The sequence below is a fragment of the Rhyacophila brunnea genome, unplaced genomic scaffold, assembly GCF_057557595.1.
Source record: "Rhyacophila brunnea isolate RB1 unplaced genomic scaffold, BYU_Rbru_1.0 scaffold_20, whole genome shotgun sequence".
Taxonomy (NCBI): Eukaryota; Metazoa; Arthropoda; class Insecta; order Trichoptera; family Rhyacophilidae; genus Rhyacophila; species Rhyacophila brunnea.
Genome location: NW_028232860.1, coordinates 7,244,177 through 7,258,867, shown reverse-complemented (window position 1 = coordinate 7,258,867; position 14,691 = coordinate 7,244,177). Strand labels below are relative to the sequence as shown.

General features: G+C 35.3%; 2 protein-coding genes across 2 annotated transcripts in view; one reads left to right on the top strand and one right to left on the bottom strand.

The window, feature by feature from the left end:
• LOC147071141 (unc-112-related protein-like) overlaps positions 1–710 on the bottom strand; it is a 207,870-nt gene extending 207,160 nt beyond the window's left edge. The window contains exon 1 of the mRNA XM_085948102.1: positions 131–710. Within this exon, the coding sequence (XP_085804228.1) occupies positions 131–275 (145 nt within the window). The 5' untranslated portion in view covers positions 276–710. The remainder of the gene's footprint in view (positions 1–130) is intronic.
• Positions 711–851: 141 nt separating this feature from the next.
• On the top strand, positions 852–5,942 carry LOC147071140 (uncharacterized). The gene is made up of 3 exons (XM_085948104.1): positions 852–1,155; positions 1,647–2,861; positions 4,550–5,942. Exons 1-3 carry the CDS (start codon positions 1,074–1,076, stop codon positions 5,002–5,004), a joined length of 1,752 nt encoding a protein of 583 aa, XP_085804230.1. The 5' UTR covers positions 852–1,073; the 3' UTR covers positions 5,005–5,942.
• The last annotated feature ends 8,749 nt before the right edge of the window (positions 5,943–14,691 follow it).

The window sequence follows — 14,691 nt, the reverse complement described above, 5'->3', positions numbered from 1 at the left end:
GTACGTTGTACAATTCAAACAACATTGGCAGATTTATACATGGTTTGGGCGATAACTACGGAGGCGAACCGTGCCTATTACGGCTAGAAACTATGCAAGTAGGAGTCGAGAATATATTTGCATCACTAACCAAGATCTTCGACGAGTTTCAGCATCACACCTCCGATGTGGGTTTCTCCTTTCACCCTCAAAGTCCTCTCGAAATCCTTGTCGGTCACGTAGACGCGCAGGGTCCACGATCCATCGCCGACCAAGTAACCGCCGTCGGCAATCATTTTTACAGCGTTTCCAACCAAAATACACTAAAAACGATAACTCAATTCTCTAAAAAAACACACTGAGACACGAGCGAACTTCTAACATCATCGTAATTTCTGCAGAAGTAGATATTATTCAAAATAAACTCGCACTTTGCAAAGTTTTTTTACACATAAACAAACTTGAGATACCTATCTTCAGATGAGATCTTGAAACGTCAACTACCACGCGACAGCACAACTTTTCACTGTACTATAAGAATAAAATAAAATTACTAGAGGAGAAAACGACAGCAAGATAAATGCTTTTGCGATTCCTCTTCTTTTAAACTATATTCCTGAAATTGACAATATTATTTATACACAAATATATCACTCGCTGTGATGACAACAGTAAAAATCACAACGCCATCGACACCGACACATCCGTTCCTTCGGATTTGCTTTGCGGACAAAATCCAAACGTCACAAACCCGATTACCATTTACGGTGGCGACTGGCGAGCCGAATATGGCCGAATGATACCGAGTAAAACCGAAGACCACCGAGTATATCGGGTCTAGTAGCGTTATCTATACATGTTTTTATTAAACAATATTTTTTAATAAACCGCCGGTAAAACAGTCGTCGTTCGTTTACAGATAGATTCCTGTAAATTTTGCTAGCGAAAAATTACGTTGACGTTTTGTTTTTGATTGCTTTGCTTTTTTGAATAAAATAAATGGTGTGTTTAAATTTTATTAAAACTACCTGCTTTATTCGGCATTTGTTATTAGAATCTTTAGTGCTGAATACATTTATTGCTTCGATATCTATATGCAACGAACGCCAAAGAACGGAAGAAAACTAAAATTGTCTGGGAAAAATGGTGTGAATATACGTCAACAACACAAACGAGGTATGTTTCAACCGGTGTTTATTTACAATTTACATTCGCTTTCTTTCATAAAAATGTAGATATTTACCTAATGGTAAGTTTTACCAGATAATTTTTAGGTAATTTCATAGCACTCCATATCGTCATTGTGGTCAAGGTGTTTCTAGACCAAGAACTAAAATTTTGTTATAGTACCTAGGTAAGTAGGTTGTGTTTTGGTTTGGTTTTTGGCCTCAAAAGAGCTCGATCACAAAAACAGTTGTTCAAAACAAATGTAAGAGTACCTAGGTATTAAGTTTAGTATTTAGTTATTGAATTATAGAAATTCTTTCGGTAAATATACAGAATTCCATATCCTTTATGTTTATGTGGTCATGTTAGGTTTCAAAAGACCAATGTATTTTTATCATTCTTTAGAGTTTAGAAGTTTAGATAGTAGACAAAATTATTTCTTACAGACAACTGACCGATTTTTCTCTCAGAATAATGTATTTTTATAAAAATCTTTTTAGATGTCTCCTCGACACCGATTCAATCACACCGACTGGACTCACCATCATTCGGTGACACGTCTCCATTCCACGATGCATGGGAACCCTCTCCGATTCGATTTATGGCCACACAGGATGGATCCCATGGTGAAAATGACGTCATCTGGAACTACTACTCGCCAAAATCCGACAAGGAGCCCCAGAATCTCAATACACCAATCAGACGAAAGAGAACTAAGCGCCATGTCAACGAGTTTTCACCGATTACAAGATTACCACCGAAGCGAAAGCCGAAAGAACCGACGAAACAAAATGTCGATTACTTTCAGGGCTTGAAAGAAGAATTGTTAGCTATTAATAAAGGTATCCAAGAAAAGATATCAGCGGAAAAAAACGGAGAGAATATTGTAACAGATTCGCCTGGTTTAATATCACGAAGAGATTCTGACGATATGTTTGAAGAGTCTCCTGTTAATGCTTTAATTTTAAATAAGTCTTCAACCCGAGAGAATTCACCAGTTGTTTTAAAACATCTCGCTCTACGGAATAATATCTGTGATAAAATTAAGAAGTGTGAGAGCGAAGGGTTGGAGTCTGATGATTCTATGAACGAATGTCTTCTTATGGCGAGTCAAATGGCGGAGGAAGTCATCAAAACGGATCATCTTAAGACGAAACATTTATTGCACCTTCCCAAAAAAGATTCTAATACTAAGATCGGAACACCGAAGTTGAATGATGATTCATTCGATAATTTAATATGTAATATGGATGATTTTGATATTGAAGTCTTGTCTCAAGCGCCGGCATCTAAAGTTGCCAATACTAGATTAAATACACCACGAAGATCAACCTCTATTTCTTCATATAGATCGAGTAATTTTCTAAAAGGTTCTGAAAGTATTTCTAAAAATTACCACAGAAATATAAATCTTATTGACAAAGTGAAGAATGACAACTTTGCTAAAGATGTTAATAGGTGTAGCGGGGGCTCCGAGACGAGTGCAAAAGAAAATGATAACGGATGCAATGTCAATGATTTCTCCGACATAACAAATTTGTTGAATTCTAGCGCTTTGAATGAGTCAAAACAGAGATTCGCTCGGCACAATTCTATGCCTGAATCACCAAGCGAACCGAAATCGAAGAAAGTGAAGGGAAGTAGTTCTGGTGGATTTATTAGACATAACACGATGCCTGCGTCCGATCAGCAGGCACATCGTTCAGAAAATGAAGGTTTGTAAAATAAATTATATTTTTTTAAATTCAAAACTGAATACTGCGAGCGACAGAGATTCTTAAGATGCACCGTGCAGTGTCCACATGCGTTGACTGGGGAGCGGATATTGTCAAAGAATATACGCAAGATTTAAGAATGTTTTCCCACGTACATACCTGCGAGCAAGGACCGCATCATACTTTGCGGTGTTTGCAGGTATGAACTGTGCCTCGAATACGTGTACGCCTATCTCAGATGCCGTTTACATACTTGCGAGCATCAGCCGAGCTGAGGCCATGAATACCTTTATTTCCAAAAACGCATCTCAAGTCCTTTTGGGTTTGTTGAATTTCCGACAAGTAACCGGATCGCCAAGAACCTGTTGGTGTCGGCAATTCTGCCACTTGGCAGATGGCCCCTGTGTGTACGAACCATTAGATTCATATTAATGAAAATCATTTTCACCCGCATAGTGAAAGATGCGAGTTCAAATCCCATTCAGTCAAATTGTTTCCAAGATTTTTCTGAAGTTTTTCAAAATTATGTAGTTTGTAATATACTTTGTACTGCTATCAATACTTCCACTCACAATGGCTTAGTTGGCAGTGTGGCCGTCTCTTGAGCTGTGGATCGTGGGTCTGACGCTGTGGGTGGAAAAAAATTCAGTTTTGAATGGCTGAGAACCATTCCTAAGAAAATAGTAGTCTGTATAACCTTTACTCTATGGAGGCTTGTGGGCTCCATTTAGGACCTAAAGAACTGTCTCTCATTATTCAAGCATAAGCGAGACGCGTTGTTGTCATTCTATGGTGCTATTTGATAGCTTATTAAAAATGGTAAACGTCAAAAATTTTCTGCGCGGTATAGTTAGTTTTTTTTGGCAAACTTCTGAAGATTGAATAAATAAACTACAATACTCTCTCAGTAATCCGCCACCCCAAAAACCAGGCAAGTGTCCAATTAGTGAAAGCGGCGGATTATAGTGCATACATACAAAATATGGTAAAAATTCAAACAGGTATTTCGTAAAAATAGTTTTTTGGTTGAGAAATTTGTACTAGCAAATTACAGTTTTATTTATAATCAAAATCAAGTACCTATTTACTAAATTATACATATTTATAAACTAAGTTTATTAACTAAATATAAAACAGTAAATCACTTGACACAACCAGCTGTTCAGTGAGGCAGATATTCTTGAATGGCTTAGGATTGGTTTTCTCTAATGGCCAAAAATAATCTCTCCTGGCTATATCTAATGACCAAAAGATTCAGTTTCTGTGTCCCGGTTGCATTGGAGTACGGCATAATTGTGATGCGGTCCTTGGGCACTTTTCTCCCTGGTACATTACTTTCTTCACGATGAACGTACGTTTTACGAAGGAGAAGTTTCCAAAATAAATCCGTCGTATCTGCGTTGTATGCTTGTATGCGGCGAACTAATGAATTTGACAATCGAATACCAGCGAATTATTTGTACTTTCAACTAGTAAACATAACGGCAGATTATTTTGTGTATTGTGCAGCGTATTTGCTGGATAATCGAACAGCGGATTACTGAGAGTGTATTGAATTCACAAAAATCTATCTAATCTATCTTTTGAATGAGCCATATTCGGTTTTATTCAAAAGATATTTGTTATAATAGTGTTAAAAAATCTTGCGTTTTTTTCTATTTCACTTAAGTTTCCTTTTAATATTTCAGGATCGTCCCCTCCGATGCGATGCACGCAAGACGAGATCATGAAAAAGCGACAGGCAGCCAAAGAGAAACTCCTCGCGCGTCGCAACGCTCCTCTGTCTGCCAGAATCAACATGATGCCCCCGTCGAATATCAATAATCTTTTTAACAAAAATATACCTCACCAGCCGATGACTCGCAGTGCAGTCCCTCGAAAGAACTTCATCGATACAAACGATTCTCGAAAGAGTTCAGATTCCACGCAAACTATTCGTAAAACTACTTCAGAGGGCAATATCAAAAATCAGAACATAAACAATAACCAGAGTGGGACTGTAAATAATTTTAAATATAAGACGCCCAAGGGTAATACGCTTCTAAAGGAAATTAATATACAAGAAGAAATTGAGAGGAAGAGAAAGGAAGCTCTGCAAAAACTGCAAATGAAAAGGGTTCAGTCGCAAACTATACTTAGATAAATGTCACAATTTTAATTTATATTATAATAATAATTCCATTCATAAAATGCATAATATAAAATACACTAATTTCTGTCGTATTTGTCCAAATATGAGGTGAGATTTTGAAGAATAATTTTTTTGCGGCTTGGCTATTTTCAGCAAAACGTAAGAAAATCTTTTCGCATCTAATCTATATCATATCTCATTTTTTTATTATTTGTGAGAATAACTTAAGTATTTACTTACCAAACTATATTTTGTCTCAAATTATAAAGTAGTAATTGATAATCTTTGTGAACTATATAAACAAAAATGTCTCAAATATTTCTACATACTAATACAAAAATAGCTGATAATCCATTTTACAAGACTTTTTATACCACTTGACTCGACTAACGCATCTTGCTTTTAGAAGGAAGAAACGTTAAAACAACACAAAATGTTCACCGAAGTCAACGCAACTTCAAATTGCCCTACACACAGCAGTAAGTTTACTAGGGTCCATGAATGTTAATTTTGATAGAAATGTAATCATCGTTCCCTTTTATGGCAGGCAGCTGGCTATTATAGTTTTTAAATCTTACCATCCACTAAGCTGGGAAGGTTTTGTTAAAAATTTATCCCAGCTCTTTTTTTTATAATAGTGAGTCCTTTTTTATGTGCCACATGATTGCCCCAATACCTCAGTTACATTTTAATACTACATACTTATTGAGAAATTATTATTAGGTGACCTTTTTAGGAACCATAATACATGTATTTCATAGGCCCTTATTTAAATTAATTATGTACAATATAATAGGTATTAATGCTTTGAAGGTTCCTTTTTACTTTGTTATTGTATTCCCTACTGAAGTGATGTATTAGTTATTCAGTTTGTGTACATACATATAAATTATGTCTTATAATAATATTTTGTTGTATTTTTATTTCGGAATAAAATATGTTTATACGTCTCTGCCTTAATTATTATTTTCTGAATCGAATTATGTATTTTTTTGTTACAACAAACATGTTAATAATTATTGGAATATTACACTAATGCGCCGGCTAGACGGCAGCGACTTGCCGGCGTGGTATAGTTTTCCTGTCCATACACACGGGCTTCCCCATACAAACCGGTTTGCGCAGGTAAGCTTGTGATAAAGTATAAGCGAACAGCCGGTGCTGAATACCCAGTGGCGAAGTGTGCCTGTCGAATGTAGGTAGTAACTGAAAAAAATCCCGGTGCGGCAATATTTACAGGATTTAAATTTGAATTTTGTTCATCTCCAGTATTTTACAAAAAAAAGTATTACATTTTGCCTTTTTATAATACAGTCGCACTCGGTTATTACGATCACGGATATAGCGAGATCTCGGATGTAACGAGGAAACATTCGTTGACATTTTAGTTCATGATTTTCTCCATGCATTTATTCAATTTTATAACAAGCTACTTATCGGATATACCGAGCTAAAATATGGTCAAAAATTTTCTTAAAACCTAATGTGTCATTCATTTAAAAACATTTCGACCCTAAGTAATAAAATCCGCCGCCGGAATCAGATTAAATTTATAGTTTAAGTACCTACCTAATTGGTGTTTTCGCTGACAATATTAAAAAAGTATACACGCTGTCACCTCCGAAAGGGGGGGGGGGGTTGTATTAGGAGCTGGACCCCCCCTGATGATGTAATGTCATGTCAAGTCACGGTGGTATCGTCTGCTTCTTCTTTCGGGGACATGTTTGTGTTGATTGACAACGCGGAAGTACAGGCGAAAACAGGGCGTTTATTGTTCGGAATATAAATACAGTAAAGTACAGCGTACAAAATATTTAAAAAAAAATAATTAAATTTAAAATGGCCTTGACGCCGTCGAGCGCGGCGCCACAGCCGACATCACGCTCGAGAGTCCGAAAACCGAATGGGGATGAATAATCCCTTTTTGGAGAGCAGGTCAACTCTAGGCAAGAATAAAATAAAACAAATTCTGTCACTCAAAAATGACAAAAACACTCTGCATATTATGTACCTGGCTTATTTCTGAGAATTTCGCTCACAACAGAAATAGTCAGTCAGACCTTTTTTAGGTACCTGCTTTGAAAGGGACTGCATTTCTTTGCTAGGTAGGTACATATTTTGAAATATTTGAACTAGGTACAAATACATATATTAATTTTTTCAAAGTAATCTCAAATCAGATATTCTAGGTGCTAGGTACATTGTATGGCTGGGAACTTTGCTTTCAATATTGGTCAAAATTGGATGAAATGTAGGTAATAATATTAAAAAAATGATATTAATAATTACTATTTGCTTACGGGCTAGAAATTTGCCTCGCAGTCGATCTGTTCATGTTTGCATGAATCAGCCCAATGATGATTCAGGCCTCATGGCCTTGGATCCTCTGAGGATGCCATGGTTTAGGCGGTATCAACGCATATGGTTGAAATTGCATGTAAAAATTCTAAGGTTTGTGAAGTCACTAGGTACCTACCAGCGTTCATTACAATGAACAACTTCTTTTGTAGTTATGAATGACATGCTTGTTTCGGGGAAAAATTCTAATTGTGTGTTTTTGTTTGAATTGTGACTTTTTGTGTTATGTGACCACTCATTTAAAAATACCTATTCTCTGATATAACGAGTAACGCTTATAATGAGGAAATTCAGTCGGTCCCATCTTCCTCGTAATAACCAAGTTGGTTACTGGAGATATTTCACGAAAAAAAGACAACAGGCACTAAAATAGATATTTAAAAAATTAATGCCTAACGATGATTCGAACACGGGCTAGAAAATTCCACTGTCATAATGAACAAAATTATAAATGAGAAAGGAATTACTATCCATATTTTGACTTCTCGAAATTCATTGCAAGATAAGCATCGGAGAGCATTGATAAATCCCTAGTTGATATCCTCCAATATTTGAATCGACAAAGTTATAAAACACAAGGAAGAATTATATATTTTAAACCTGCACTTTTCGGTATATTTGGAAAGTCCATTTCTTAGAGTTACGTGCCATAAAATCGAAGGTTGTTTTTTGTCTTATTTTAAAAAAACAAAGGTTTCTCAGATTGGATAGACTAAATCACCACTTCTTATTCCGAACACTATTTTATCGTGGCATTTTCCAATATTTTTTCCCCACAATACAATGGCAATTTTATTTGCTTAAAAAGACAAAGGGTCTGATGAATAAGCAATTTTTTAGCAAGATTATCTTTTTATCCTTGATAAAGAATATATTTATTAAACCATTAGGCCATTTTAGTTCCATAGAATTTTCAACATTATTTATTTTGGAATGTAGTCCTCTCATAAGTGTTATATTACAATCTTTTTCTAAAACAATCCGAAAGCCAGTCTAGAAGAAATTTCATCGACATCTTTATTTCAACATATAATATAACTATTTTTGTTGTGATAATTTCCCCATATATTATTTTCCGACTATCTTCCTTCAAGGCATGCTTACATTTCATTCTCTTGAAGCTCGTAAGTCACTTCTACTCAGCATCTTTTCTGCTTCCACGTGGTATAGTTTGCAATCCTGATATTCTGGAAAAAAATATTTGTATGCACCTGCCAATCAGGCACATGCATGGTCGCAGCCGTGACCTCTTTTGTATGAAAACTGTTAGGATGACCTCGTGTCTGAATTATTATTTTTGTTGTATACCTAATCAATTAATCAATGTTTTTTTTATAAATTAAAAATATAATAATAATAAATTACCTAGTTAGTACTCAGTCACGAAATTTCATTAGGTTTGTTGATTGATTATTTTTATTTTTAGTTGCTGTTAAAAAAATATTTTTTTTGTTCATCTTTGATTTTGCCAATGTGCTCCTTATGTTTTTTTCATAGTGTCTTTTTACAGATGATGTTCTAGATCCAACTGACACAGAACATAGCACACATATAATACCTAGCTTTATCACTTTTTTCAATTACACCATAATTGTTTACTTGTACGTGTTACTACTAGCTACACCAAGTTTTTGTTTCTTAATTGGTACAGCCAATAGGTCAACCTCAAAACGAGTCTGCGCGGCTTAGTTAATTTTTTTACCGGCAGGTTCGCCACTATCGTTATACTGCGCAGGCGCAGATATAGAACAAATCCTTACTGTCGCGTGAAAATTCAGAAGCTTCCGAACTTTTTTGATTCATGCATGCAACTTGCAACTTACATGTTTACACGTGTATTTTCTTGTTATGGCCGCGTTAATAGGTACTTTCAGCCATGACCCCCACAAGGGGGGAGGGGGGCTGACAGGGCCTTGGCCTGGTGGCCCGGCGAGGTGAGTCGACCAGATAAGTGAGATAAACACACATCAAAAATTTGCTTCACTAATAAAAAAATTCGCCTGTGGCGCTATCTTCCTTCAATAATAATATTATTTAAAATTATGCGGTTGTACGTAAATACTCGACAACTCCATAATTCAAATGGATGTATTAAAATATACAAAAAACACTTAATATACACATTAATTTTACCGTGTCCACCATTCGGAAAACGCTACTGTAGAGCGTCACACTGCCCTTATCCTTAGCGATAGGTTGGGGGCCCGCCAAAGATCCTAGTCTGGGGGCCCGCTTCAGGATGTGGGGCCATGCTGTCAGGGGTAAATCCATGCACCTGTAAACGCGGTATAATGGTCCACGAAAAACTCCTCATTTTTATCTCAATGCTATGTGACCATTTCGAGTGCTTAAAGTCAGACAACGTTATCTACAAAAAAGTGTTTTTTGTTGTTGTTGAGATAACGTTATTTTACATTTACGGCTACATGATAGTCAAACAACGTTATGTCAATCTTTTTTAATTTCTTATTAAACGTCAGTAAAGTTTAACGCTAATTACATAAGTTACCCTTGTTTTCATATTTTTTTAAAACTATCCCTATAAATTTTCACATCTTAAGCAAGATAAATGTACAACACACAATAAATTATAAAATATTAACAATAAACATTTCCCTTGTTGGGTTACAAGGATCTAAAATAACGATTTTTGGCTCTCCTGTAAAGTTGCACTTTTGTAGATAGTGTTGTTTGACACTAAGCCCTCGATTTCTTTCCTGTATTACAGCTCACGCTGAACTGTGCTACGGCGAAATGTAACCCGTACAAATTTAGATGAATAAAACCACCTAGATACCTTTTTATCAATTGATTTGTCGACACAATGACTGATACAGCCCTGTTCGAGTATCTGGTATACAGTCTCCGCCCGGCCCCGAAATACCCGGAGTTATTATTTTATTAATCAAGAATTCAGGAGCGTCGCACTTTTGAGATATCGGCTAACTGGATACAACTTTTTACTGCAACTTGCGTAGGCATTATAAATTTTAAAATCGCTTTTACTTAGAAACCTTTAGATACCTAGAAAGAATTATCAGCGCTCGAAATGGAAAGTTTACGAACCGGAGCGCTCGAAAATTTTCTGAGGATGTTAACATGGTTATCAAATTTTATCGGTATTTTATAAACATAAGTGTGCTAGATTTTTTGTTATATGGCATATCTAGCTCAGACGGTCAAAATATTTTAACCACTAGACGGAGCGATAACTTTACAGATTCCACGAACCGGAACGGCGCTCCGGTCCATTTCGAGCCCTGAGAATTATATTCTTTATGTAGAGAAAAAGTTTCAGTTTACTAGGTATATTATAAGTTATAAAAGTGAGGAATCGTGGAGGTAGGCTGTAGAAATCTGACATAAATAGTGCACACTAAACTTTGTCAGTTATACTAAGTAGGTATTTGTTTTCACTGAACTAAGAATACAAATTGCAGATTGTATTAACTCTATCCACTTACTAAAATTTGGCTGGCAGTGAAAATGTTAAACGGGTACGTACAGTGACGTCCCGTGGGGGTAGGCAGATTGAGCGTAGCTTGGGGGCGGCAGTTACTCAAAGGCCGGCAAATCGAGGAGAATCATTACATATATATAGGAATAGGCACCTAAACTTAGTAATAATGGAAATATCTTTTCATTAAAAAAAATCAGCTCACTGGTTGGAAACAAAATGTATTAATTAGCATAAAAGGTTTAACAAGACTGTATTTTTTCGTCGGGTTCGCGATGTCTAGTTTACCTCCGTTGTCTTTGGTCATCACTCCTTGATGACCAGCAATGACACATGCAGATTTGCGAATTATATTTGAATTATAGGTAGGTACATACTTAGGTACCTATCTAATTAATTTATCTAAATAGTTTTGCCAGTCATTCGCGAGTTTTGAAAGTTGTCAGGTGTATATTTAAATATATCTAAAACCGTGGACTCGCAATATTGTCTATTGAAGTAGAGATGACATTTCAATTAAATTTTGTGATATATATTTTGTTAATAATGTATTTCTTAGATATTGAAGTCATGAAAGGATAATAAAAAATACTGTATAGGTACTAATGGGGTGGCATTTTGACGCTGCCTAGGGGCGGCATTTTGTCTAGGGACGTAACTGGGTACGTATGTAGGCATGGGCCCCACATCCTGAAGCTGGCCTCCAGGCTATGATCTTTGGCGGCCCCCCTACCTATCGCTAAGCATAAAGGCAGTGTGACGCTCTACAGTAGTGTTTTCCAAATGGTGTACGCGGTAAAATTAATGTGTATATTTAGTGTTTAATATTTAATATATCCATTTGAATTATGGAGTTGTCGTGTATCGATACACAATTAAAAATTATATCGTGCAACTACATAATTAAAAATAATAACATTATGGAAGAAAAATAGCCCGCAGGCGACTTTTTTTGCTGTTAAAGCAAATTTGTGATGTGTGTTTATCTCACTTATTTGGTGGACTCGCCACGCCGGGCCCCCAGGCTAGAGCCCTGTCAGCCCCCCCTTGTGGGGGCCATGTATGTAGGTACATACTAGAATTTTAAAAAAATAGTTCGGAGGAGTTTTCACATCACGACATAATATATGATTTAAACACGTATCTGTTGAATACAAACATATAGGTACGTCTTATTCCAAACATTGGACAACAGTTTCATGTGAAAAATCGTGTTATTATTTTCATAAATACGTTTTTACCTGACGTAACACGTTAATACATAAGATACATAATATATCGGTGGCGAAGGGTGGAGGTAGGCTCTTAATATCACCCATAAATAGTGCACTCTAAACTTTGTCAGTCATGCATATTATTTGCTTTCATTGAAATAAGACTACAATTATTTACAGATGGTGTTAGTTAGTTTTTAAAATTCAATTAAACCCTGCGAAAGCCAAGCCGTAATAGATAAGAGTCAAAAAATACTCGTCTATCTATAAAATATATAAAATTATGTAATTAAAACATAACTTTGGATATTTTATGGATATAATAATATTTCTTATGTATTATAGTTTGGTTGAGATAGGGCTCAATGAATTTACAAAAATTAACAAACAATATGTGCAATATGTATTCTTAATCCAACGAAAACAAATAATAGTATCAATTAAAAAGTGTGCACAATTTTGTCGTATCGCCCAAATATAACAAAACTATTATGGGTTGGCAGAGGTTAATTGATTTTTAAAAACTAACCAATACCATCTGTAAATTGTCGTCTTAGTTCAATAAAAACAAATACGTATGACCAATGACATTAATATGGACGAAGCATCTGGGAATAAAAATGACACTCACTTTTTTGTTGGGTCTGCCGAATGGCATAATCTGTTCTAACGCCATGACAATAAAGGTGATATTGCTATAAATTCCCGATGCTTTTTGTCGGGTCTGCCGAACGGTTCGGCTCGAACGGGTTCGCTCAAATGAACATTGACACTAGAAACACCGTTCTAACGCCATTACAATAAAGGTGATATTGCTATAAATTTCCGATGCGTGATATCGCATAATGGAAATTGCGTGACGTCTACCTATACATGTGCGAATGTCACTGTCGTGAATTTACTTGCTAGCTACTGTATTGAGTGCGTTGTCCATTAATAATGTCATTGCGTATGACTAACAAAGTTTCATGTGCACTATTTAAAGCCTACCTCTACCATAAAAATACGAAGCTTGCAATTTGAGATTTTTTTTTGGTAATTTACAATTTCAACTGTATTAATTAATAAATATGTATCCGAAAATATTAAAAAGAAAAATATTTTTTATTTGACTTAAACATACAATTGTAAAAAAATGTGAATTTGTTGCAGGGTCACATCTTATTACATTATATTATTTTATGGTCATATTTATTATTAAAATTTAGTTTATTAAGTTTTCAATTTTTTAACGTTTATATTTTTGACTTATTCATCGTTTTAATATTTTTTATACTTATTTTAAAAACATCGATTTTTATAAAAATATAAATGTGTATAACTTGAAATCCTTTTTATTTATATCAAATTTTATTTTAGGTATGGTCCCAATATTGAAGCTTGATGAATGATTAAAGCTCTTGTGAATTATTCGTTGAATAAAAAAAATAATAATTAACATAAACATGGTTTATCTATGATACAACTTCTATATTTATACTGTTTGCATACGAATTTAAAGAAAATGCTCTACAGAATGCAGGTTATCTTATAAGTAAGAGATTTTTTTATGAGGAATGAGCAAAATGCAAAAATTTTGATTTTTTTTACGTAAAATTAATTTTACAATAATAGTCTAAAGAAATACACAAGCCATTTTTGCCAACATGTAAAATTCTCCACCGTCATTTTCTCGGCTGCGTTTTTTTGTTTACATCTCAAGTTACAAGTGACATCGGACTCCGAACGCGTGACGTCGGTATGTAAACACTGCCCTAAGGATACGTACACAGTGAAGCGAAGCGGCGAAGGGAGCGATGCGGTGAGCAGCTGGACGTAGCTATACGAGCAGTAGACTATCCTCCACGTAACCTTGTCATTGTACACAGTGACAAGGATTTGTGTGTATACGCAACCGTATAAATGTATTAGTAAAAGCCGGGCACTCGATTGGTTTACACACGTACGCCGTACAATTGTATTAGTAAATTCCAAGCACTCGATTGGTTTATTCACGTTTTCATTCAAAAAGATCTATTCCAAATGGCAAGGTTACGTGACAGAGAATCAACGATGCGTTTAAAACTGCTTGGAACAAAATGAGCGTGTCCAAATTACGCAGAACATAAGTGAAATTGGTATAGGTAAATCGTTTTACAGTGGCACCATTGGGTATGGCAAATGCGGCTTGCAGTTGTAGTGGTATTGTTTGCTAGCATTGAAACAGGCATTGTCGCAAGCAATTCAATACACGCGCGAATCGCCTATGGTTCCACTGTAGAATGATTTACCTATATGAGTCTAGACAGTCTAGAGTCTAACATTCGGAGGTTTTTTACGTCTTGCGTACTACTTGATGAATATAATATCCAACGATTCTGTCTTCTTAGAGTTATGTCTACTTTATAGCCCAGTGGCAATGGGTAGAGGTAAGCTGTTAAGATCCAACATGAATAGTGCACACTAAGCTAAGTCAGTCATACGTATTTGTTTTCATTTAACACTACAATTAATTATAGATAGTGTTTGCTAGTTTTTAAAATTCAATTAAACCCTGCATAAACCAATCATAATAGATAATTTGTCAAAAAATATTCATCTATCTATAAAATATCAAAAATTATGGTACATATTAAATTTGAGATATTTTGTAAATAGACGATTTTTTTTGTCAATAATTATGATTTGGTT